Source organism: Salmo salar, chromosome ssa01, assembly GCF_905237065.1.
Source record: "Salmo salar chromosome ssa01, Ssal_v3.1, whole genome shotgun sequence".
In the NCBI taxonomy this organism is placed as follows: domain Eukaryota; kingdom Metazoa; phylum Chordata; class Actinopteri; order Salmoniformes; family Salmonidae; genus Salmo; species Salmo salar.
Window position 1 is genome coordinate 77920529 of NC_059442.1, and position 24653 is coordinate 77945181.

A 24653-nucleotide genomic window follows, 5' to 3' on the forward strand; every position below is an offset into this window, starting at 1 on the left:
CAGATGTTTTCTTACAGTAACAATATTTCTGTCAGGTTGATATTGTGAGGGTTTATGTGAAATAAGTAGCCCTATAACATCCCATACTGATGGCTTACTCTTTTATTGCTGTGCTTGTTCAGTGGTAACGTCACTCGCTAAGGGCTATACATTAGCATTAGTCATTTGGTAACAGTCACCCTGCTCTGCTATTAAACACCAGACTGCTTTACTGCAATGACCAACATTGCCCTATCAGCCCTATCCTCCCTCTCCTGCCCTATCCTCCCTCTCCTGCCCTATCCTCCCTCTCCTGCCCTATCCTCCCTCTCCTGCCCTATCCTCCCTCTCCTGCCCTATCCTCCCTCTCCTGCCCTATCTGGACAGGGCTGGACACATTTCTCTTTCTTTTTCATTGGATTTCATTTCTTTGCCCTGCATATCCTTTTTTACATTTATTATTGTTATGTTGACTGACGCATCATTTGTAAATAAAATAAAAAAAATGCAAAGCCAAAACAAACAACCCAAATAAACTAATTCCCAAACATGGCTTTTTTTGTTCTTAAAAGGAGCACACACATATATAATATAATATATATATATATACACTTGTTTTTTTTTGTTTTTTTTTACCTAAGCAAGATAAAGTGATGTTACCTAAGCAAGATCATCTAATAAAGGAGTGGCCAACATCCTCCCTTCCCCAACCCATCCTCCCCTAGAGAGAGAAAGAATAAAGCACTGTGCAAGCTCTGCTTACACCAAATTTCCTTCCATCCAATCAGGCGTTCCCTGAGAGCTGACGGACAGGCCGGGCTGCCTATGAGGAGCCTGCAGGATGGGAGGAGGAGGGAGAATTTCGGCCACTCCGCCCCTTTAAAGCCCACCTCGCCACTCGGTCATGCGCCGTACATCAAACAGGAAGTGAACCAGGATTCCGACACCGAGTTGTCTCCCAACCAGAACCACACCTCCAGACCCTTCGACCACCTCTCTCTCTCTAGGTATGGTTCTCCGTCCTGGGCCTCCAAGACCCACTTCGGGGCCCTCTTGAAGCTCCGGGCCAACAGCGGAGCCGGGGACCACCTCAAAGACCTACCGAGCCTGCTGGAGGCCGCGGGGCTCTTCAAGTCCCCCTCCTGTGGGAAGGCAATCCTCCAGGAGGCCCGGAGAGACCAGGGGCTCTCCCTTTCTCACTCCCCTCCCGTCGACCTCAAAATCCCGCAGGTGCGAGGCCTAGGAGGCCTTGGGGTGGACCTCTCCTGGGGCTCTCTGAGCTCTGATTCCTACAGCCTCCCTAGCCCCCACTGTGAGAACAGCCTGGGGAAGAGGCTGAGGTCCATCCTGCCCAAACACGGTCGCCGGGGAAGCAGTGGAGGTCTGGACGGTCCTGGAAGAGATGGGGAGTACTGGGGTTCATCTGACGCAGACCGCCCTGCCTCTGGGGGGCAGTACCCTACCTCTGACCCTGAGGCAGACCTCTGCAACAAGCAGCCGAGGAAGAAGAGGGGAAGATACCGTCAGTACAACACAGAGCTGCTAGAAGAAGCTATAGAAGTGGTTATGGGGGGGAAGATGAGCGTGTCCAAGGCTCAGACCGTCTATGGGATCCCTCACAGCACTCTGGAGTATAAAGTCAAGGAGCGCCTTGGCACCCTGAAACACCCGCCCAAGAAGAAGCTGAAGCTGATGAGCCACATGGAGGAACTGGAGGGTACGGAGGCCCCAGAGGGCAAAGAAGCTCCTGATGCGCCCCTAGACCCCCAGGAGTCGCTGTGTGAGGGGAGACAGTCTCTGCCCAGAGAAAATGGCAGGGAGCTGCTCGGCACAGGCCTCTCACCAGACAAGTGATTTTATTAGGATCCCCATTTGCTGCTGCCAAGGTACTTGTTGATGACGCAGTACTTGTTGACGATGATGAGATGTTTTTACCCAGACCAGGTAATCGTTTGCATTTGTCAGACAGTGGCAGTGACTGAGTCTATATAGTACACAAATAACCTGTTTTTATATGTTGATTTATTCCAAAAGCACTTATATTTACTCTGGTCAATCCTCTGAATCAATCTGACCTATTCATCTTAGGTCTTTAATTGTTTTTAAATATTTATAAAGCCTACTATGTGGCGGCTGTTCAAGTCAATCGGACACTAAAGTGTCTCTCTCTTAACTCTTTAGCTTGCCAATATCCCTAGACATTGTTTAAAACAATCCGTATTTGAAATATGTTTTGGTAGTTTTTATGATTGTGCTGCCCTTTATACAATACAATATTTTAACGGTTCAACCTAAAACACTGCTTTAGATACGGTGCCAACATAATCCTAAGCAGTACCCTAGTTATTACAGCACTTAGACCAGCGGTCTCCTACCATGTCCTGGAGAAGTACAGGATGTAGGGGTCTTATTCTAGCCCAGCACTAAGACACCTGGTTCAATATAAACAAGGCCTTGGTGGGCAAGGGATTAGCTGTATCGTGTGCCAATGCTGGGCTGAAACACAAGCCTGCAGACCTCTAGCACCCAGGTTGGCGACACCAGAACATGTATTTGTTTGGGTCATTAGCATGATGCATGCGCAGCCCTCAACATGTTATTGGTTATGTAGAATCAAGGCTTGTTTGTATTTTAAACTCCCTATTAATATTTAATATAAATAGGAAATTCTTATTTATTATTTTACTTTGTGATCTTGAAGTCAAATGCTGGTGCACAGAACCTCTCTCCCTGTCACTGTTTAGCAAATGCACACCTGAGATTGAATAGACCAAACTGCAGCAAAAATAATATGCGGTTGCAAGGATGCATGCAACCATTGTCTACTACTGAATATCTTAATGTAAAGTTTGTTTGTTTGTTGGGAGAACAGATTCCCCTGTCCACAATTTCACCACCTTCTTAGTTACCAACCAAACCTCAGAACTAAACTCTCCAAAAGCACGCCAGATTACAACCACTCCGATATGTCACATTCTGCGGTTGTAGGAAGAATGGAACATTTTGTTACTTGTGTTCACTCGTAGCCTTCACCACAACTCAGGATAATGTTTGTGGGGCTGCAGTACTTGTCAGAATGCATATCTCGATCTTTATCAAAACTGTATATACTATGTTAGATATCTATACACAAACATACCTCTCTGATAGATATATAGCTTACTTATTTCCATGCCTCTTGTATCATCTGAAAAAGGGGAAATCTAGTTTGTACATCCACAAACAGACATTTTTGGGCGTCTTACCATTGACTGATATGTGCACCAACCTTTTCAGGTGTTCTCACATCCTACCTTAACCGATCTCCATAGAATTTATTTACCATTTGAGCCTTCTGGACATTTTTTAATCTTTCAATTTGAATCTGAGCACAACAAACTTCAGGTAGTGTCGTTACATCTAGGGATGACTGTCCCTACTTAATAGAAGGTAAAGACAAGGGACGGGTGGAAATGTTCATTCTTAAACTTTTCTTTTTTATCTTAACTGTATTCCAAAAATTCATGATTTTATTTATCTTTTCCTGATCATATGTTAGATTGCAGCTTTATAGTACCTTAAATTGATGCGTCTCAAACAGGTTTTCACCATGTGGCACATAACACTAAGGAAATGATGTGGAGAAGTGTACAATATGCAGAAGCATAGATGGTCCGTTGCAGTTTCAACATCATGATGCTCTTAGACGACATCACATAGTTCCACCAATGCCATATTTGTTCCTCCATGGTAATACCGACCAATAACTGTTTATGGAAATCTCAGAATTGTACACCAAGTTTACCTACCTAATTCTAGAATCGGAACTAGAATCCAAATGCTCATCGTAAATAGAATGCTTGAGAGCAGCAACATGGCGTCTGGCTGTGAATTTGTCCAAACTACTGAGTATATATGTATGCTACTACTCACCCTATCAACAGTTATACCTCAGTACATTCCAGAATGTTGGATCAAGCCCCTATGGTCCTTGTATCAGGATTATATTACAGTACTTTATTACTGTCATCAGACAGGTTTTATTAGTATATTTCTTGGAAATCTTTATAGATAAAGACACATTAAGATGTTTTTTCTCCTTCTAACTCTTAACCCAGTAAGTTCTTATGCAGCATTCTTGAGACTGGGCCAAAATCCTAACTTGAGATCCACACACACATTGCCGACATTCATGTAAATCGTAAATGGGTTAGATGTAAATGAGACATTTACACAAGCATTTGAATTACGTGTGTTTATCAAGTTGTATTTCGGCCTACGGTGAACACATAGCTATAAACTCTTAATAAAGAGATTATTCCTAAAACTTCACTATCACATGAAATGCAGAAAACAAGAACTTTCCTCAGGCAAGGCTGGCCATACAGTCTCCTTTTCAGGTTTAAAAAAAAAAAAGGTTTAAAAAGGACAATGTAGCATTTCAGAATCTCGGTGACATGTCCTTTAGTCTTGTAGGTGGATATAAGGATGGTGACCACTAATTGGTGTTAATTTAATTCCTACTTTTAAATGTACATTGTATATAGATGGGTGGGTTGTTTAGCAACAAAACTGATGCGTGCGCAACTGTGGAGCGAAACCGGCAGGGTTGGCTTAGAATCAAAGGATTGTTGACAGCATGGGAACTATTTCCTCCCCCAAGTCTTTATTGAAAACATAAATAAATGTGCACAATGAGCACTTGTCTCTCAAATACCTTGTTATATGTTGGTTAGCTAACTAGCTCGTTTTTGCCATATTAGCATAGACGTGAAAAGTCAAAACACCTCAAAACAAGACCTGGTATCAATAACAAGATACAACAAGCCACCTCCAATTCCCCACATGGCAGCTTCTTGTCACTGACTTCTGCCCCATTGACGCACGTGCATCGTTTTTGTGACGTCAGCTAACCCGTCTATATGCAGAATCTTTTGATGACCTTGCAAACTAACTGTGATCAACATGAATAGCCATATATAGTTAACCCCCAAGACCAGGCATATGCTTCACAGGAGTTACAATAGATTTTCTTTTAGTTAATTTTATTGAAATTGGTAATTGGCATCTTTTGTTTGAGGGTGAGTCCATTTAGTAGCGGACGGGCCACAAAGAAAAAAGTAAAGTAAATTACTTTAATCGGAGTAAACTAACATTTTGAGTTGCAAGGCTTTTCTGGGTTACCTTGGAGCCTTGGTCCTAGGTAATTGCCTGCCATTTAAAAAAATACATTGCCATTTTAAGTCCAAATACTATTTGGAGAGAAACAATTCCAGGATAAGTTTTTACAGCTCTGTTTTTTTTTATTAGCATTTTGCATGCTATCCATTCTTGCATGATACAAAACAAGTGAGACTCGTGTTAACACCACGTATGGAACCTGTGATGTCTGTCTTTAATGTTGAAATAACACACATCTACAGTAGCAAATCTGTTGGTTTCTACTACCTCATTTCTAGAAAAGGACTGACCCTCTTGTCAAATAATTACAACTTTGAGGCAGTGGTGTACGGATGTAGCAACATCCCATAAACACAAGCCAGGGATATGGGCAAAAGCTCTCTTGCAGTACAGGTTGATGTGCTTAACTCTGCTAGATATTTGTTGACTTGCTGCTTTAGATATATGCCATAATCTTGCTATTGTTGTCATCAGTTTAGTGATTTGCCGTCCATGACCTATCAGGTCCATTCAGCTATGGAATAATTGATGTTTTGAGATGACTTGAAAATAACTTGGCAAAGGTTGAAATGAGCAAATATGATCTTGGATAAGGCGGTTCTATGAGACTACTCAAAATGAAGAACTGGGATTTATACCCTTTTGTGAATAATTCAAGGTTCCGTAAAAGTTTTGTGCACCCTGCTTGACTCTATGTTAAAGGTGAGGAAGTTTTAGATGTACTGTGGTGATTGGTTTTTCTATGTTAGGTAAATGTTTCTACTAATGTTGTGTTTTTGAGTATCTTCTAGCCATTCTTCCCAATTAGTCAGAAATTTGATTCGAACCTAAACACTTAATAACACATCGATGACACTCAACATTTGCAGACCCTTCAAGTCAATGTGATGATTTATCTTGACATGATAGATGTTGTAGTTCTTTGACTCATGCCATATTTAAGGAGAGGACGATGCTTCTCGTAACTTAAATAGCCCTGAATGTAAACAGTTTTAACACTAATTCTACCAAACTATACTCAGAGACAGATTTTACAGATACATATATAAATCTAGTTGAGTGTGTGTGTGTATACATACAAATAAATATATTGCTTATTGGTATATAGTAGAGTTATATTTAGCTCTTATCACAGATTCAGGGAAGTACAGCTGAGATGTCAAAACTACTTTCTCATTTTCCATTCTGTTTTGACTGGATGTTAACGAGGTTACGTCTATGGTTTCCATAGTAAAAGCGGTCTCTAAAAAGGACTTTGATTAAAGACAGTGTGCACATACAGTATGTGTATAGTATACTGCAAAGGTGTGTTTGGGGTTGTTGTAAATGTCAAAGCTTTGTCTGCTTTTTAGAGTTTATTTGAATAGCAGTGGCACTCCTGAGCGCAGACTACTGTTCTGTAATATTTGAACGTATAAAACTACTTCTATTAATGAAATTGCTGATGACATTTAAACTTAAATACCTTTTTATATTTAGGAAAATGTATGAAGGAATTAGATTTTGCATGATTGCCGGTGTGTGGATTGAAGGCAGCACGTGTTGTATTGTTGGCTATGTGAAGTGGAATTGGTTGAATCTTGTAGGTGAAGGATTCGTTGAAAACACGGAAGTGTATGCAAGGCAAATTATTGTCACACAGACAAACTTTGAGACTAGAATTCTTAGTCAAAACCGGCCATGATCTATACAGTGGCCTACTTTAAGATTTGTGTAACTAACTCATATATACCATGTGTTCTTAATGTTTGCTAAATCATTTTTACTCCCTCTATGAATTCTAAGGTAAATAACACGGGAGCATTTTTTTTTTTTGAAAGTGTTTGTGAAATATCTGTCCCTTCTGTTCTTGCTGTCGTTGTCTCTTGCTCTATTTCTGCTCGTCTCCCCCGTCCTTTTTGTTGAGAAAACACATGTGAATTGTCATGTACATATTCATATTATCGTGGTCAGATATTAACTCCCCAATTTTGAAAGAAAAGTGGAGAGAGAGAGAGACGGAAACCCTCAGGGACAAAACACACACCCCTCACTCCTTCAGGTACTGTCTATACACTTAGGCATAGCAGGGATTTGAAGTCCTGTAAACAAAATCCAACATACACCAAAAATGGGTCAGATACTAGTTTAGGCTAAACCGTGGCTGTTTCAGTTTAGCTTTTTTTTTCTCTCTGATTTTTAAGTTGCATGTGGATTGTTTTTTGGCTTTTTGCACAATTATTCTTTGACTGAAGGTGGTCCTGTGTTTGAGCCAAAACATCCAATTTTATCTCTGTAGTTTTTTATTTTTTATCATTTTAAAACGCAATGAATGTCTATGTAAACTCAGTTCAGGTAAGATGTTTGCCAAACATGTTTTTTTAAGCTGCATTTATGTCTCCAGCCCACAGTGCCTCAGACACCATAGTTATCACACTGCGTTGATAATTAACTACTGTTTAACAGAATACATTTGGACCTACTCTCTGAGCATCTGTGGAAAATGTGAATCCTTGAAGAGAAAAAAAAATGCATTCAATCATCCATTTTGCTCGGCCTAATTTAAAAACTGGTGTAGATTCACACTGCGTTAGTCAAACCTCTTCCGATTAACACAATTATTCTAATGCAAGTGCAATGTATAATTTATTTTATTTTTTAAATTGTGGTTTGTTGGGAAGATTTATTTTGTTGGATGTTCTCTTTGAGCAATCCTTTCTATTACGTCGCTCTAAGCCCTTCTGACTCAGAGCTCTGCTTGGTAGCCTATATGTTGCTACTTATCTTTGGTTTGACAGCTCTACGGCTTTTAGATTAAGACTGTACTATATTGAGTCTGTAATAGCAAGTTATTCCTTTTCAAACGTTTGAAAGCAGCCCTTTTTAGCCCTATGCTGTGGTCTAAATGGGATGACTTGCAATGCTTGGGACATTACACTTCAAACATAGAGGACTGAGGGACTTTTGAAAGAATTATAAAAGAGAAAATATTTCATATAATCTTATTTCCAGCTTTCGTGTCCTATAAGCAATTCGGTTTCATATATGAAATACCTAATTCAGTAGTCAAGGCAAAAACATGAAATAAAACTGTTATTTGTTTGGTTTATGTAGTCAGATGCTCAGATAGCAGGTACACCTAAATCTAACTGGACCTCATTTCAGTAATTGCCATTTACAGTTTGGCAGACTCATAATACTTACATTTTTCTACTGTAATTTATGAATGTTTTTCTTTTTGTACTATGTTATTAGAACTTCTTGGCTATGGTCAATTGTCTTTCTAGTAGAGAGGACTTAATCAGTAAGTTAATTTGATTGCACTAGTACATTTTCCAATTTTGAATGCAATTTTGATTTGACAACTTGACTAATAAAATATGCTATGTAATCTTTGAAGTGAAGTGGTTATTATCTTGATTTTATGTATGTTGCATTGAACCTGGGGCACCAATGATTAATTGTCTTTGTGCATGTGTAAGAATTTACTCAATGTATCCTGTAAGGAAAAAACGCCATTTTGAAAAAGATCAGCTGTAACAGGTCATTCACTGGACGAAATAATCACTTTTCAAAATCACCTATTCTTCTAATAAATGTTATTGTGAAAATGAATTCTCTGTCGTCTTTTTCAACCAGAACACTTTTAGCATAATATTTAAAAAAAACTTTCAAGTAAAAAAAAATGTGCCACTAAATGGTGGATGAATGTGCCCTGTGTGCAAAACATTAGGAACACCCTCCTAATATTGAGTTGCACCCCCCTTTTGCCCTGAGAACAGCCTCAATTTGTCAGGGCATGGATTAAAAGGTGTTGAAAGTGTTTGTAATGGTTCCACGTTCATTCTATAGATTAGGTGTTCCCAAGTGCAATGCAGTCGGGGGTACGCCAAAAAAAAGTGTGATTCATGTTTTTTTTTTCACATTTTCAAACAGTCCATTTATATTTTCCAACGGGGCTATACACTGCCAAAAATATAATTAAGCCATCTAGTGTTCAGCGAAATAACAACATAATGTAAAATACAGGTAGCCTAGTCAAATAATTAACATCCAATCACATTAACCGAATTCCACTAACGGTCCGTATGTAGCCAATCGTAGCTGCTGCTCATGTTGGTATCTGTACTGATGGCGCAAAAGCCATGACGGAGACATAGTGGAGTGGTAACGCGCGTGGAAGCAGTTACTCCCGACGCCACTTGGGTACACTGCAGCATCCACCGAGAGGCTCTTGCTGCCAAGGGAATGCCTGACAGCTTGAAAGATGTTTTGGACACCACAGTGAAAAGGGTTGACTTTGTTAAAGCTCATGTATTTTCTGCACTATGCAATGATATGGGCAGCGACCATGTAACGCTTTTCCAACATACAGAAGTGCGCTGGTTATCAAGGGGCATAATATTGACACGTTTAAAAAAAATTGAGAGACCACTTTAAGCTCTTATTTACTGACCATTTTCACTTGTCTGACCGCTTGCATGATGACGAGTTTCTCACACGACTGGCCTATCTGGGTGATGTTTTTTTTCTCACCTGAAGGATCTGAATCTAGGATTACGGAGACTCTCCGCAACTATATTCAATGTGCAGGACAAAATTGAAAAAATCTTCTCTCTCTGCATTAACAAGGACAACACACAGGTCTTTCCATCATTGTATGATTGTTTTGTGTGCAAATGAACTCAAGCTTACAGACAATGTGATATAGCGAAGCACCTGAGTGAGTTGGGTTCACAATTACACAGGTCATTTACCGAAATGGATGACACAACTGAATTCGTTATCCCTTTCATGCCCTGCCTCCAGTCCACTTACCAATATCTGAACAAGAGAGCCTCATCGAAATTGCAGCAAGCTGTTCTGTAAAAAATAAATTGAATCAGAAGCCACTGCCAGATTTCTGGATTGGGCTGCGCTCAGAGTATCCTGCCTTGGCAAATCAGGCTGTTAAGACACTGATGCCCTTTGCAAACATGTACCTATGTGAGCGTGGATTCAAGGCCCTCACTAGCATGAAAACTAAATACAGGCACAGACTGTGTGTGGAAAATGATTTAAGACTGAGACTCTCTCCAATACAACCCAACATTGCAGAGTTATGTGCATCCTTTCATGTACACCCTTCTCATTACCCCTTCACCATTTTTGATGATCAAATAAAGTTTTATATGTAAGATGGCTAAATTAAGCGAAAAATTATTGATTATTCATATTTGTACCCTGGTCCTATAAGAGCTCTTTGTCACTTCCCATGAGCCGTGTTGTGACAACTCACACTTATTCATATGTTTAGTAAATGTATCATACAGTGTGTGTATGGCAGGCTTACAATGATGGCAAAAAAACATTTGAGAGTGCGCTGACCCTGGTGCTAGAGGGGGTACGCAGCTGGAGGTTGATTGTTTGAAGGGGTACGGGACTATAATAAGTTTGGGAACCACTGCTATAGATGAATGGATAGAATTTTAGAGGATATCCAGGCCTGCTGGAAATGCTGACATGGACAAGTGAAATCAATGTTTGGTTTAGGTTTCACTAAAACTGAACTGAACATTGACTTGTGGATCAATTGCTGTTCCCCATTTTTATGATTTTTTTCCTAGCACAGACGATACATTTTGTGCATACATTATGATGACATTTGTGACATTTTTATTAGTTTTGGACATCGTCAAGGGTTTTTTCGGCTGTGCGGGCAAATTTTGTTTTTCTCTCCAGGCAAACCAAAGTTGATAGCCGAAGTCAACGCCCCGTAGTCGGCGATTGGTCAGATGCAAAAATGCACACACCGACAGCGTCATTGCATTTTGGTACACCAGAATTACATTCATTTCCAATGAAACGCAGTGGTTGCCTTGCAGCATTGTGTTGCAGAGGCAGTTGCAGTGCATTCTGTGTGCTGGATACGTTGGATTTATCGAACGTAGGTGTCAAACTGTATGTGTGGACCACTTGACAGAAATGGTAGCAGAAGGTGAATGTTGAACTTGTGTTGCACACACATCCAGATGATGCTGCGTACCATTTTGCACAAGGACACTGTAGGTGTGTTCGAAGCGTAAGATCTGCTTGGTAAAGTAGTCAAAATTAATGACCGATTTTGTTAGATTAATTCAGACTATTTTGCTGAAGTGTATACTGGCTTTTTAAGGGAGTATGCGAGCACACTCTTTCGGCTAACCAAGCTTGGAAAGCTGCCAGCCGAACTGAAGCATGCTGACGCCTTTAGCGTTTTCATGATAACATTGAATACTTTATTAATCTCCATAGGGAAAGTGGTATGCCTTAATGCATTTATCCCACTGTATGACAACATTTTAAGAACCTATAGCTATCGTAACTCTCATTATGGTCCATGTGGTTATAACCTGACTTATTTTTTTTCTTTCTAATTGTTTCCATAAATTTTTTTTTATATGCTTTTGGAAAATGAAGCCTACATTTATATTCATGACATTAAATATAAACATACTTGTACTGTTTGTCTTGCAGTGAATGTCTGGAGCTGAGTCCAGCGAAGGCCAGGGACCTCCAGTCCACTTCGACGCTGGACCAGTTCATGGCGAAGCTGTGTCTGCATCACCAGAGGCAGATTGTCGATGCTCTGGGCTTCCTACAGACAGAGGTCTGTATAGGCATTGCTCTCATTGTGTATTTTCAATTCAGTACATTTGAATAGATCATTTCTGATTGCCTTTCAGGGACAATAACTAACAAAACACGACGCAGATGCCTAATACATTAACAAAAAGATACAGCCTGGAAGTTAAAGAGACTAAGGCTCTGTGGCGTGAATATGTTTTGTCTATGTAATAACTAAGTTATGGTAGTGAATAACCTCATTGTTCTCTTTGTTATAGGTCAAGGCAATATCCTCCTCCAGCACAGCACCAGCCTCTGCCTTCAAAACCTCTTGCTCAGTCAAGCATGGCGTCCTCCAGGGTCCTAGCCCTGAACCCTGCCTGGAGACCCTGGAGAAGGGGAGGACTGGCCAGAAACTTCCCATGGCTTCTACTCCCAAAGGACTGGTGGAGGGGGGAGAGACAGTTGGTACCAGGAGTAGCAGGTTGGCAGCCCCAGAGCAGACCCCTGAGACTGATGTGTCTAGAAATGTATCTGGGGCCGCTGGGCCAGCCTTAGATCTCCGTAAATCTGGCCCAGGGGAGTCTAAGGCTTTGGCAAACCTTCTCAGAAGCACAGAGGACGGTGAGAGTAAACCTCTTAGTGACCATGCTCCTCTAAAGATCAAAATCATGAAGTCCAGCAGCCTGGCTAATGGTAAGAAGCTGTCCTGTGTGCTCACCACCTCTCTTCCTGCTCGCGCCAGTACTATGGATAAACAGCAGGGCAATTCTGACTCTTCAATCAGAGCAGATAGTTACAGCGATGGCCTCAGCTCCTCTGTGAAAAGGCACAATGATGTTAATCATCCAACAAGACAAAGAGGCTCCTTTGGTCGTACCAGAGATACACTGGTCAGACAGAGTTCACCCCAAAAGACCCCCACCATCATACCCCCAGTTTCCCCCAGGACAGCAAGGAAGACCTTGAAGGGGTCTTCCTACCATCGGCCTAGGGACTCTTCTTCGGTGTGTCCGTTTGTAACCGACCCTGATCTCGGCCACTGCGACATTGTCTACATTGACAAACCAATCACAGACTGTTTCCAGAAATGGCAGCACCGTCGGCTCCCGCGACACAACGCCAGGAAAAGCACCAGAGGTCACATGTACGTGGAGGAGATGTGGGAGCTTAAGACTGTCCGTACATTAGCCAGAAAGTCCGCCCGCAACTATAGTGGCAACTCTCTCACTCCAATGCCAGATCTCAACACTCTGGTCACCCCTAAACAGCTGCCTGGCAAGCCTGAGGGTGTACCTCTTGTGGATATGCCCTTCATTGGAGGTATTTTGGAGACGGTCAGTCAGAGAACTCCCTCAGAGCATTCAGCTGAAAGGGAGTTTGCTGGGGATGTAGAGACTGCAGCAACATCAGCCAGTGAGGTGGAGCTAATCGTTGAGACTAGTCAGACAGACCAGAGTCAATGCAAAGAACAGACTGCCCCTCCATCTCCTTCACAGTGTCCCCCAGTGGAGAACGAGCAGAGTGCAGGGACAGACTCAGAGCAGCCAAGGCTGAGTGTAGCACCAGAGGATAGTCTAGCTCGTACTGTGGTCGAGACCGCACATCAGGATTTAAACAGTGTTATTAATGACATCGTTTTGAGTGAAAGCCCAGAGCAGGTGGTGATGGGGAAAGATGTGAACCCATCACATAAGACATCAGAAGAAGCTGAGCTTGTCCAGGATCAGCTGCAGAGTGTGCCAGAGGGCCAGAACGTAATCTCTGAAACCCAACAAAAGGAATCTGAATCCCTGAGCCCTTCTACAGAGAGCACTGGAAACAAGGAAGAGAATGAGGTAGTGAGTGCAGGTGCAATTGATAAAGAACAGGCCGAGCCACTGGAACCTCAGAGTCCAGTTGACCAGAAACCATCTGAGGGCTCTGGAGGAGAAGTTTGCACTGAGGTTCCCACAGAGAGTGAAAGGATGGAGGTGCAGGAAACAGGCAAGGTTGAACCAGACTTGGCTCCAGGTGACGGCAACAATGTGCCTGAAGAGAAAAAGACAGATGCTGATTCGTCCTCTAAAAAGGCAGATGAGGCAGTTGTGAAACAATCACCTCCAAGGTGTTCTGAAAAACAGGGTATTCCAGCACGGGTGATTCCTTCAAAGGTGAAGGAAACTGCAGTGATTGAGACCGAGAATATGATTATATGTGGATATGTGAATGGTAGACCTATAGCGCAGTCTGACAGATGTTTGCGTGAGCGGACAGCTAAAAACACCCCAGAGTCTACTCCTACGAAGTCTAAACGCTCCACTAAGACCTCTCTGAAACAATCCGAGAAACCTTCTGAGAACATGCCAGAAATTCCTCAAGTCTCACTCCCTCCAGCCGAACTGATCAAAATCCCTGTGTCCAAACATCCCACAAAAACCTTTAAAGCTAAAGCAACTCAGAACCTGCCTGACACGAAGACCCCTGTGGAAGCGAGCCAGATCACATCTGACGCAAGGACCCCTATTGCCCCTATAACAGCAAGACTGAGCATTCCTGACACTCCTCCAGTCGCAGACACACCAGTCGACTCCCCCAGGAACCCTGAGCCCAGACACCCGCTCAGATCAGCCAGACTGCAACAGCGAGCAGCTGTCGCCTCGCCCCCCCTCCCTGTCGCCTCGCCCCCCCCTCCCTGTTGCCTCGCCCCTCCTCCCTGTCGCCTCACCCCCCCTCCTAGTTGCCGTTACTTTCATTGTCCCCCCCAGAACCATCTACCTCCCTCCCACTCCCCTGCATCAAGTTTAACCCTCCCCTCCCCGTTACCTCTCCTCTTCTTCCTATCGTCCCCAGTGCAGTCACCCAGAGCTCTGAAGAGCTGAAAGTTGAAAGGGCTCAGCCAGCTCCAAAACCCAAACCCAGCAAGACACAGAACACTGCAGTGGAAACTAGGGTGCAAACTAGACCAAAACTCAGGTCGTCAATGGTGGTAGTAGCAAAGGAAGTTGAAGTTGAAAAGGTTGTGAGTCTGCAAGTTAGCAATGAGGTTTCTGCTCTCACAGAGGGTACAAGCATTAAAAAGAGTGAGGCGCAAGCACATAGTAGTCCACTAAGACACAAAATAATTCCCCAAAAGGATGGAGAACCAAGCAAATTGGCTCCATCTGAGGGAGAACCAAGCAAATTTACTTCCCTGAAGAATTCAGAGGAACCAACTTTGCTGAAGAAGCCAGAGGCACCAACTTCAATGGATAACAAAATTCTATCTTCCATCAGCAGTGCTTCAGACAAACCTGGGCGAATGCCATTGAGGAGTGAGAGTAGTAAAACTGAAGTGGCCAGCCAGTCCATTACCCCGTCGGTGGAGAACAGAAAGTCCGCTTTGAGAGTCCAGAGGTCACCCACGTCCTCAACCAGTGCTCCAATCACAGCTGAGAAAAGGAGTGGAGTGGCATCTCCCATGAGGCTGAAATCCCCAGTGAGACTCTCATCACCCATCAAGGTCAAACCTGAGAGGACAATCAAGTCTCCACTAAGGGATTCTCCTTTGCTGGTCAGTTCTCCTCTGCCCTCCAGCTTAGTCACTCCTTTCCTCTTGCCCAAACTGGAGGCCCCAGTACAGTCTCGACACAAGTTCCTGGAATTACTAGACATAGAGGAAAACCAACAGAAAATATCTACTCTCAACACCAGGTTCGATAAGATGCATAGAGGCTGGGTCCAGATAGACAAAGAGGGACAACCAACGCCCAGACACAAGAACAAGGCAGACAGACAGGCAGCGATATGGAAGAGCAAGCGCCGGGTTCGCAAGCCCAAGTCTTCGGATCACCAGAGGTACTCCCTTGTCCAGATGCTTTTCAAGAATGATTTGGACCTAGCCAGTATCTGCCGCTGGTACATGGAGTCAACAGAAACCCAATCAATGGTCATCGTAAAGAAGGTGAACACACGTCTTCCCTCTGAGACCCAGCTGCTCTTCCCCGGTATGTCCCAAGGGCTGTCCAAAGGGGTCTTCCCTAGCCTGCAGGCCGAGCGCTTGAAGAAACACTTGAAGAAGTTTGCCATCGCTTCCCCTGTGAAGAGCAACCCTAAGAGCCAGAAGCTGATTGCTAAAGCCCTGGAGCAGGAGGTCAGTACAAGTACGCCCAAAGGGAAGGAGAAGAGAGAGCTGACCACGGCCACCCGGATCTCCACCAAAGCCTATCTCTCCTCTGCAGAGGCACAGGCAACCGACGGCCAGAAGGCCTCAGCGAAGGCCAAGAACCCAGCCAGTGCTCGGATCCTGCGGAAGTACTCCAATATACGTGAGAAGATGCAAGGTCAACAAAGCTCCAAGAAGCCAAAAGGGGCCCCAAGAAAAGAGCTCAAAGCTTCCAAAGTCAAACCCTCTAAAGCCCCAAAGACGAAATTGGCAAAACCAACTAAATTGAAACCGGCCGCTGCCCAGAGGCAGAAATTATCTGTTTCTGGAGATAAAGGTGTGAAGGAGCCAAGTGTAGTCAAAACAGAGCGAGCGCAGTCATCTCCTAGTAGAAAGACTCCAGCAAAAGCTGCTGTCCAGGAGAGATCAGTCAAGACTAGCAGCAGCAGTAGAACCTTAAGAGATCTCAGTAGGAAAGGGAGTGCATCACCACAGAGGTCTACCCAAAGAGCGATGACACCAAAAGCACAGAAAAACACCCTTGCTCCTTCCATCACCCTTAAAACTGAATCAAACAAACAGCAGGTTGGAGCAGAGAAGGCAGAGGTGGAAAAGAGACACTCTGAAAGTAGAGTATCTGAGACTAAAGGCGCTGAAAGTAAAGGTGCTGAGAGCAAAGGTGCTGAAATTGAGGTTGAGTCTCAACAGAACATGGATGTCAAAACGCCAGGCTCTCCTGACCAGGTACTCACAAGGTCACAAAGGAAGATGGAGGCCACTCCATCCCCCTCAATCTCTCAGAGTGCAAACTCTAAGCCTGCCACAAAGAGATCAAATGAACCAGCTCAGAGTGAGACTCCAAAGGCTGCCACAAAGAGAAGCCAGGAGAGCACACAGAATCCAGCCAAGCGGACCAGGAAGAAATAGCTAGAAATAGCTACAGTAGTGTGCAGAAAGAATGTAACAGCCAAGCTGGTTATATTAAGGGGGGGAGCTTGGCAATGCCAACACTTTAGATAAGCTTCAAAGGCAAAATGCAAATGGTGACGGGAAGATATTTAAAGTCTAGTGTGTTTGCTGTGTTTTCTGAGAGGGTTCCGATCAGACCAGTGTTGTTATACAGAGGCAAAACTCCATCTGGCCTCTGCTTTGGTATTGTGTAATTCTCGCTAACTGGGCTGGAGATTATTTTATAAGGGTATATCTGCATTGGAAACATGTCAGACATTTTTGGTTTGATGCTAGGTTTATTAGTTATTCAGACGACAACATACCATGTCCTCAACCTTTTTGTTTGGCCTAGTGTTTTGTAATGATCACAGAACTCTCTATTCCACGCTTTCATTTTTTTTGTGAGGTTTAGTAATAATGGCATGAAAACATCAGTACCATGTTGCTAAAAACAAATATTGATTTTCTCTGACTGCAGCACAGCATGGCAAGCCAATCGTTCAATTTAAATTAGCCCAGGTTTCACTTGAACATCACTCTTAGATCTGTAGCCTATATTCATCAATGTCTCCAGCCCATCTCGTGATCAAAGAGTTGTGCGAGTGTGTGTGACTTTTTGTGATCAGGTGCCTTATTCATCAGATGTAAAGTAATGTGTTGCTAACAGGTGAAGCCTCTTATCTGGCCATTGCACAGACATGTACTGTAGGAGGAGAAAGGGAGTGTTCTAGATATGGATTTGGTGCAGTTCTGCACACATTGTGTCATGTTGACGTGGTCCTTCAGAACTCTTCTCCAGGTTATTGTATAGAGCTGGTCATTGGTGCCGACCTGCACGTCTGTGTATCTTCATGCACATCTGTGTATCTTCATGCACAACTTCCCTCCATGTGTTCAGTCCCACATGTTCCCTATTCTCCTCTGTCTTCCTGCTATAAACCCACTCTGCTTCTCATCATGTACTGTTTATTTTGAATGTGTAAAGAAGCATCATGGTTTATTATTCTGAGTTATCTTTTACGTGTCTTTGTTTCGTTTTAGATTCTGGGGTTATTTCTGTTCCTGAGCAGTAGCCTTATAACTGTTGTTATCGTAGCTGTGTTTAACTTTCAAAAACTGTCCGAGTTGTGTTTTGAAATTTAACAAGTTATTTTTCTTTGCAATGCATGTGAGATATTAACACCTGCCTCACTTGTATCTCTGATCCTGTCCCTTATATTCTCTGATTCTCGTTAGTTTAATGGTGACGTTTTCCCTCTGGTGTGATCATTACATGCTGTTGCATGTGCTTTAGCTACCTGTAGGGTTTACATTTAAATGCTTGTTTCTCGTCTTTCACCTGTGCAACAACAGCCCACTCTTGAAGTGCAGTATTCACCTCAACTATTTGTTATTAAACATGTATTTGTTTGTTCTTTTTGAAAACGAGCTTTTGTTGCGGAAACTTCTTTAACTAAGACTATGCATGCATGTTACCTTTCCTCTCTGGGTCTTGTACTGAATGAGCATTAATGACAGTTTTCACCTGTTTTGGAAGGGGGTCACTTTAAGGTCTGCTGTTTGAGAGCAGATACCAGGGAATGATGCTACAGTACATAGAGCCACAGGTTATATCTAATTTTAGATGCGTATGTTTTGCCCATACTTTGTGAGCTTGTACGGTAGGGTGTGTTTGCCTGTTATTTGGACTATATTGCTGTATACTGACCCCTGGTGACCATATATGAAAATTGTTGGAGAAAAAAAGTGTTTGTAAATGATCAGTCTGTACTATATCCCAATGTTACAGAAATAACCTGTCTGGCATGTTTTATTTTTGTGTATTTTATTTCTCAGATTGTTATTTTGTTTCAGGAAGACGTTTTCTTGATGCTTCCATACTTCAGCAATAGCCTGACCTCTGTTTTGTGTCATAAGAAAGAAGACATTTTAGGACAGTGTTATTTTTATTATGGTTATTTCACTTTAAAAGTAATAATTTGTAAATGCAAAAAGGTATAATTCATGTTTTATATTGTTATTTAAAAAAAACTCTAGATAAATGCATACAGTAGATCTACATGAAGCAGTCCACCAAATATCAAACTTGAACATGTTTTATTCTTTACTGTGGATATTTATAGCTTGGGATTCTGTATATTGGAAAATAAATAACTGATGTATTTGTGTTAATCCCAATAATGAGACATATTTTAAGTTAGTGACTTTGTATTCTTGCTGGAGTTGATATAAAGATGTTTGAATTGTATATTTTGTGTCATGCTTCGTTTTTCCATCTTCAGTGGCTTTCACTAATCTACATTCTGAGGTTTAACTAAAACAACTGTATTCCTCACATTATCAAATCAAAGTATTACTTTCATATGTTCATCATACCATCATGGAAATACAATTAACATTGCACTGTACTCTTCCTCCAATGTACCTTCATGCTTTGTTTAAAGAACAAAACAAAACCCCTTATTCCAACTTGGGTAGCTCTGTCTACCTCCCCAATCACACACACACACACACTCCATTCAAACCATTGAAGAGACACGTTAAGAGTCCATGTTAAAAGCACACACATTAAAGTTTAATGAATGAAAAGTGGAGGAGGTTCAGTAAACATTTTGTCGGTGGCGATAGATAAAGATAGATCGATAGATACTACATACATTCAGCATCACTGGGACTTCAGTTCAATCCCACCATCACACCTGCAACGGAACACAACCAAAGCAACAGAAGTAGCACATCTGTAGGAAACAGACCAGAGAATTATTATAGTTTTTGTTCTTTTTTTCCCTTTTTTTTACCAGTTCAATACAACAGAGACACTGCGTTTTTCACAATGACATGATACGGAGTACAGTTCTCTCACGGATGGTGGATGAGTCTTTACAGTTTCACCCTAGAATGAATGTAATCCGGCTGAATTGCAATGATCAATATCCATGTTTGCAAGTATGAAAGTCCTTTTTGTGAGAACTGTGATAAACTCATGTTGAAATCTGTGAGGCATAGAGCTAAACGTTAAGCTAAAGGATGAGATGACAGTTCATCAATATCATACAATGTGGACAACAGGATAACCTCAGGGATATATAAGACAAGGTTAACATTGGGGCAAACAAGGAGTCCACTGCAACAGGACGCTCTGGGTAGAAGTTGTTCTTAAGCATAGATCTAGGATCAGCATTCCGTCCCCAAAGCTTTACCTTAATCATTAGTGGGGAAAACCACCAAACTGACCACAGAACTGTGTCTAGAGGCAACTTCATCCTACTCCGCAGGAAACCCGTCCTGTAGGTCTCCCACTTAGAAAACAAAGAGGATGTGGTCTCTTTATACTGGAAACTAAACAGGATAACAGCTGAACCATACCGCTTCAGGAGTGAGCTCAATTCATATTTATACACATTTATACATTCAGGTTGGACTGTTCTACACTGCGATTGGCACCTTTTCATCTCTGATTCGTGTTCTATAGCCAGTCAGAATGGGGACATCTAGGGCTAAATTAATTTACCGTGAATGCAGTCTCCGCTAACGCTGGAACATTGCCTTTAAATTTCAATCACCCTATAACGCTGAACTTCAGCGATACAGATTGAATCCAGGCATTATCTGTGCATGTTAAAATAGGATTGCTGTAAGTGGATCCAATGGCAAATGTACAGAAAGATGGCAGGTCTACAGTTTGCTGACATTCAGCCCATGGCCTCACCATCTTTTCACCTCCCACCACAGTACAATGATAAGATGGCAGCACCAATTTAATGCAGGCAAAATGTAGACACCATCTTTGTGAACATCCACAATAATTAAGCTTCCGACAGCAGCTTGATTTCAGTCGACTGTGACTTTCACTTAAATCTTATAATTACTTCTACCACGGAAAATGTCCCCAATTTAAAATGACAGAAATTCAACCTAATACTTAAACAAAATCAACACAAGACGATCAGAACCCTTTCACAATATTTCAGAGTATGGTATAGTAAATACAGGAAAAATGTATTTCAGAGTGGGAGGGGCATCTCACTCATTTGCATTTTAACTCCACCCACTCGGGCCCAACAGCCAATGAGGAATGTGTCTGAGCCAGAGGGGAGGAAATACTGTCACAACTGGCTATTAAGTGATGTCACAAATACCTTACAGCTTTTTTTTGTTACACTAGTTTTTATTTTAACTTTTTTTATTTATTTTTATTTTTTGAAAATCAGCAACAATTATTATGCCTTTTATACTCTACAGGAAAAAGCTTTAAGATAAAATAAATAAAAAATAAAACAAACAGCACACAGACTTTCAAATGAATTAGATGTCATATTCACATGGAAGACAACATATACAATATTAAACATGTTTCTACATCAATACTGCTGCCTACACAACAAGGCCAACCATTCACTACCTTGTTTTGGACAATTACAAACTACCTTGTTTGAGCAAGTGAAATAAACAAATAAAAACAGCTAGGGAACCAATCAAATGCCATCCTGCCTGTTCCAATAGAAGCTTCCAGAAAACAAAGATTTACTCTTTAACATATAAAAATACTATACCAAAATGAAATACAAATATATATATTAGAATCTGTTAGGCATTTCTGTATAAAGAGAGGGCTAAAGGTGTTAGGTTACATCAGAAAACAAAATATAATAACAAATAAAAACAAAACAATGCAAAACAAATAATTGAAATTAGACGTAACAAAACAAATATTCTGAACCTTTTTGTTCCGTAATAATAAACATAATAAAAAGCTCTACATATCAATTTGCAAACTTCTCACATGCAACAGTTTGCACACATTTAATACTGCAGGCATTGAGGGGAGGGGCCTAATCGTCCTCCTGCTCAAAGGGGGGGGGGCTTATGCAAATCATCCTGAGGCAATGCATGCTGGGGGATTGGTCTCCACCGGGTACTGCCTGCTCCAGGTGGGGGTATAGCTTATAGCCTACTGTAGGGGAATGGAAGGTCTACCTGCCTCACAATGTGTATCAGACAGCCCCTTCTGACTGCTTCGAATGGAACGACCCTTCTGCTCAGACAAGAATGTCCTCTAGTGTGGTGCATGCGTGCATGTTGTGTGTATGTGCTGTGAAGGGCAAATGACTGTGATTCTCAGTGCTGGTATTCAGTGCAGTGGTCTTATCAGTAATGAAAAGAATGGACATCTCTTGTTCTAAAAACTCCAGGATAGAGTCCAATAAGAAATCGGCCTAGCCCAGATATAGCCCGACCTAGCCCCAGCTCTGCTCAGCACAGCTCAACTACAATCTGGCCCATCTAAACCCGACCTAGCCCCAGCTCTGCTCAGCACAGCTCAACTACAATCTGGCCCATCTAAACCCGACCTAACCCGGCTCAACTCAGTTACAGTCCAGGCAAGCTTATACCAGCCCACACCAGCTACAGTCCAGTTCCAGCCCAACTCCTGCTCAGCCCAGTCCTGTCCTGCCCTGCCTAACCAAACTTAACTACAACCCAACTCTACTATCCTCCCCCAGTCGTTTTTATTTATTTATATCTCTACCTCTTCCCTCCTGCCACCCCGACCAGGCCGGACGTCATATTACACATACTGCCTTCAGGAAGCAAAGAAAGCAGAGGGTGCTTAGGCTATCTGAGGCCTAATGGATGGATGAGCCAAGGGGACAAAGGTTTAGACCAGGTGTGTATGAGGGGTTGGTTGATGTCTGGCTCTGAATGCAACACCTTCGCATCTCTAGAACCCTTCAAAACAATGTTGCAGATACAATGGTTTGGTTGTTGTTGTTCACACTTCTCCATGTTGTTGATGTTTGTTTTCTCTGTGTTTCTGTACGTCACAGCCATGGAAGGGGAGGAAATGTCCTATTTTACAAACATTGTTGTCCATAATATATAGATAGAGGTTTTATATAGATTTCTTTATACTCTCTGGTTCTCTTACTTCTTCCTCCTCTCCGGTTCTCTCTCTCTCTCTCTCTCGCTCTCTCTCGCTTTCTCGCTCTCCCTCTGGTGCGCTCGGCGGTGGCGGTAGTAGGTTTGTGTGAAGCGTGCTACATGCAGCCCACGCAGCCACACTTGATGGTCTTCTCCACTTCCTCGCTGAACGAGGTTCCATCGCTGCACTCAAAGGTGTATTTCCGGCGTTTCATTCGCTGGCTGGCACAGCAGGCACCCGTGTCACAGGCGCCGGAGCACTCTACCCAGGAGACCATGCGTGTGGTCTGACAGATGGTGTACCCACGCTGCACCTGGTAGAAGTCCCTCACGGGCTCCCCTCGACACTCTGACTCTGTGGGTGGAGGAACGATAAAGACACATTCTGAGACTATGGTATGATGAACATCAAGAGAAGCCCCTCACCTTAACATTAAGATACATTTTAAGAAAGTTTGTTAAACAAAAAAATGCTAAATGTTTCAGACACAAAATCATCCTTTCATGGGTACCTGTAGTTGGTTTAGGCTGGATTACCTCTTGGTCTGTTGGTATCAAAGACAAGCAACAACAGAGACAAACTAAGTAAACTAGGATGCCAGACAGTCCACATTCTATCTCCTATCTGCATCACAGAGCTCTCCAGTGTATCCACAGTAGTAATGTGTGTGTCTCCTATCTGCATCACAGAGCTCTCCAGTGTATCCACAGTAGTAATGTGTGTGTGTCTCCTATCTGCATCACAGAGCTCTCCAGTGTATCCACAGTAGTAATGTGTGTGTGTGTCTCCTATCTGCATCACAGAGCTCTCCAGTGTATCCACAGTAGTAATGTGTGTGTGTGTCTCCTATCTGCATCACAGAGCTCTCCAGTGTATCCACAGTAGTAATGTGTGTGTCTCCTATCTGCATCACAGAGCTCTCCAGTGTATCCACAGTAGTAATGTGTGTGTGTCTCTTATCTGCATCACAGAGCTCTCCAGTGTATCCACAGTAGTAATGTGTGTGTGTCTCCTATCTGCATCACAGAGCTCTCCAGTGTATCCACAGTAGTAATGTGTGTGTGTGTCTCCTATCTGCATCACAGAGCTCTCCAGTGTATCCACAGTAGTAATGTGTGTGTGTCTCCTATCTGCGTCACAGAGCTCTCCAGTGTATCCACAGTAGTAATGTATGTGTCTCTCATCTGCATCACAGAGCTCTCCAGTGTATCCACAGTAGTAATGTGTGTGTGTGTGTCTCCTATCTGCGTCACAGAGCTCTCCAGTGTATCCACAGTAGTAATGTGTGTGTGTCTCTTATCTGCGTCACAGAGCTCTCCAGTGTATCCACAGTAGTAATGTATGTGTGTCTCCTATCTGCGTCACAGAGCTCTCCAGTGTATCCACAGTAGTAATGTGTGTGTGTCTCCTATCTGCGTCACAGAGCTCTCCAGTGTATCCACAGTAGTAATGTGTGTGTGTCTCCTACCTGCGTCACAGAGCTCTCCGGTGTATCCACAGTAGTAATGTGTGTGTCTCCTACCTGCATCACAGAGCTCTCCAGTGTATCCACAGTAGTAATGTGTGTGTCTCCTACCTGCATCACAGAGCTCTCCAGTGTATCCACAGTAGTAATGTGTGTGTGTCTCCTATCTGCGTCACAGAGCTCTCCAGTGTATCCACAGTAGTAATGTGTGTGTGTCTCCTACCTGCATCACAGAGCTCTCCAGTGTATCCACAGTAGTAATGTGTGTGTGTCTCTTATCTGCATCACAGAGCTCTCCAGTGTATCCACAGTAGTAATGTGTGTGTGTGTCTCTTATCTGCATCACAGAGCTCTCCAGTGTATCCACAGTAGTAATGTGTGTGTGTCTCCTACCTGCATCACAGAGCTCTCCGGTGTATCCGGCCTCACAGTGGCAGTAGGCCTCTCCTGTATCAGAGATCTGGCAGCGCCCGTGTTTACAGTTGTGG

General features: G+C 42.7%; 3 protein-coding genes across 14 annotated transcripts in view; 2 read left to right on the plus strand and 1 right to left on the minus strand.

Annotated features, from left to right (window-relative positions):
* LOC106612867 (ligand-dependent corepressor) overlaps positions 1-15066 on the plus strand; it is a 42527-nt gene extending 27461 nt beyond the window's left edge. For 2 of the 3 annotated variants that reach the window (XM_014214463.2, XM_045722682.1), the window contains exons 7-8: positions 11614-11746; positions 11982-15066. In XM_014214463.2, coding sequence (XP_014069938.2) covers positions 11614-11746; positions 11982-14564 — 2716 coding nt within the window. In that variant the 3' untranslated portion in view covers positions 14565-15066. Of the gene's footprint in view, positions 1-767; positions 8730-11613; positions 11747-11981 lie in introns of those variants that run through there. The other variant, XM_014214472.2, reaches the window with a different exon arrangement.
* LOC123744188 (neurofilament heavy polypeptide) lies at positions 14565-19025 on the plus strand. The gene has a single exon (XM_045722687.1). The coding sequence runs from the start codon at positions 14666-14668 to the stop codon at positions 16751-16753; it is 2088 nt and encodes a 695-aa protein (XP_045578643.1). The 5' UTR covers positions 14565-14665; the 3' UTR covers positions 16754-19025.
* A 305-nt stretch (positions 19026-19330) lies between these two features.
* The window catches only part of LOC106612875 (slit homolog 1 protein), a 156417-nt gene continuing 151094 nt past the window's right edge, over positions 19331-24653 (minus strand). For 6 of the 10 annotated variants that reach the window (XM_014214505.2, XM_014214483.2, XM_014214525.2 and 3 more), the window contains 3 exons: positions 24559-24653; positions 23212-23244; positions 19331-23054 (listed from right to left, as the gene is read on the minus strand). The exon at positions 24559-24653 is cut by the window's right edge and continues 117 nt beyond it. In XM_014214505.2, coding sequence (XP_014069980.1) covers positions 22816-23054; positions 23212-23244; positions 24559-24653 — 367 coding nt within the window. In that variant the 3' untranslated portion in view covers positions 19331-22815. The remainder of the gene's footprint in view (positions 23055-23211; positions 23245-24558) is intronic. The other 4 variants (XM_014214514.2, XM_014214553.2, XM_014214544.2 and 1 more) reach the window with 2 other exon arrangements.

Bases quoted from the DNA above. Each gene is read 5' to 3' on its own strand.
- LOC123744188 (XM_045722687.1), top strand. From the start codon at position 14,666: ATGGTGGTAGTAGCAAAGGAAGTTGAAGTTGAAAAGGTTGTGAGTCTG.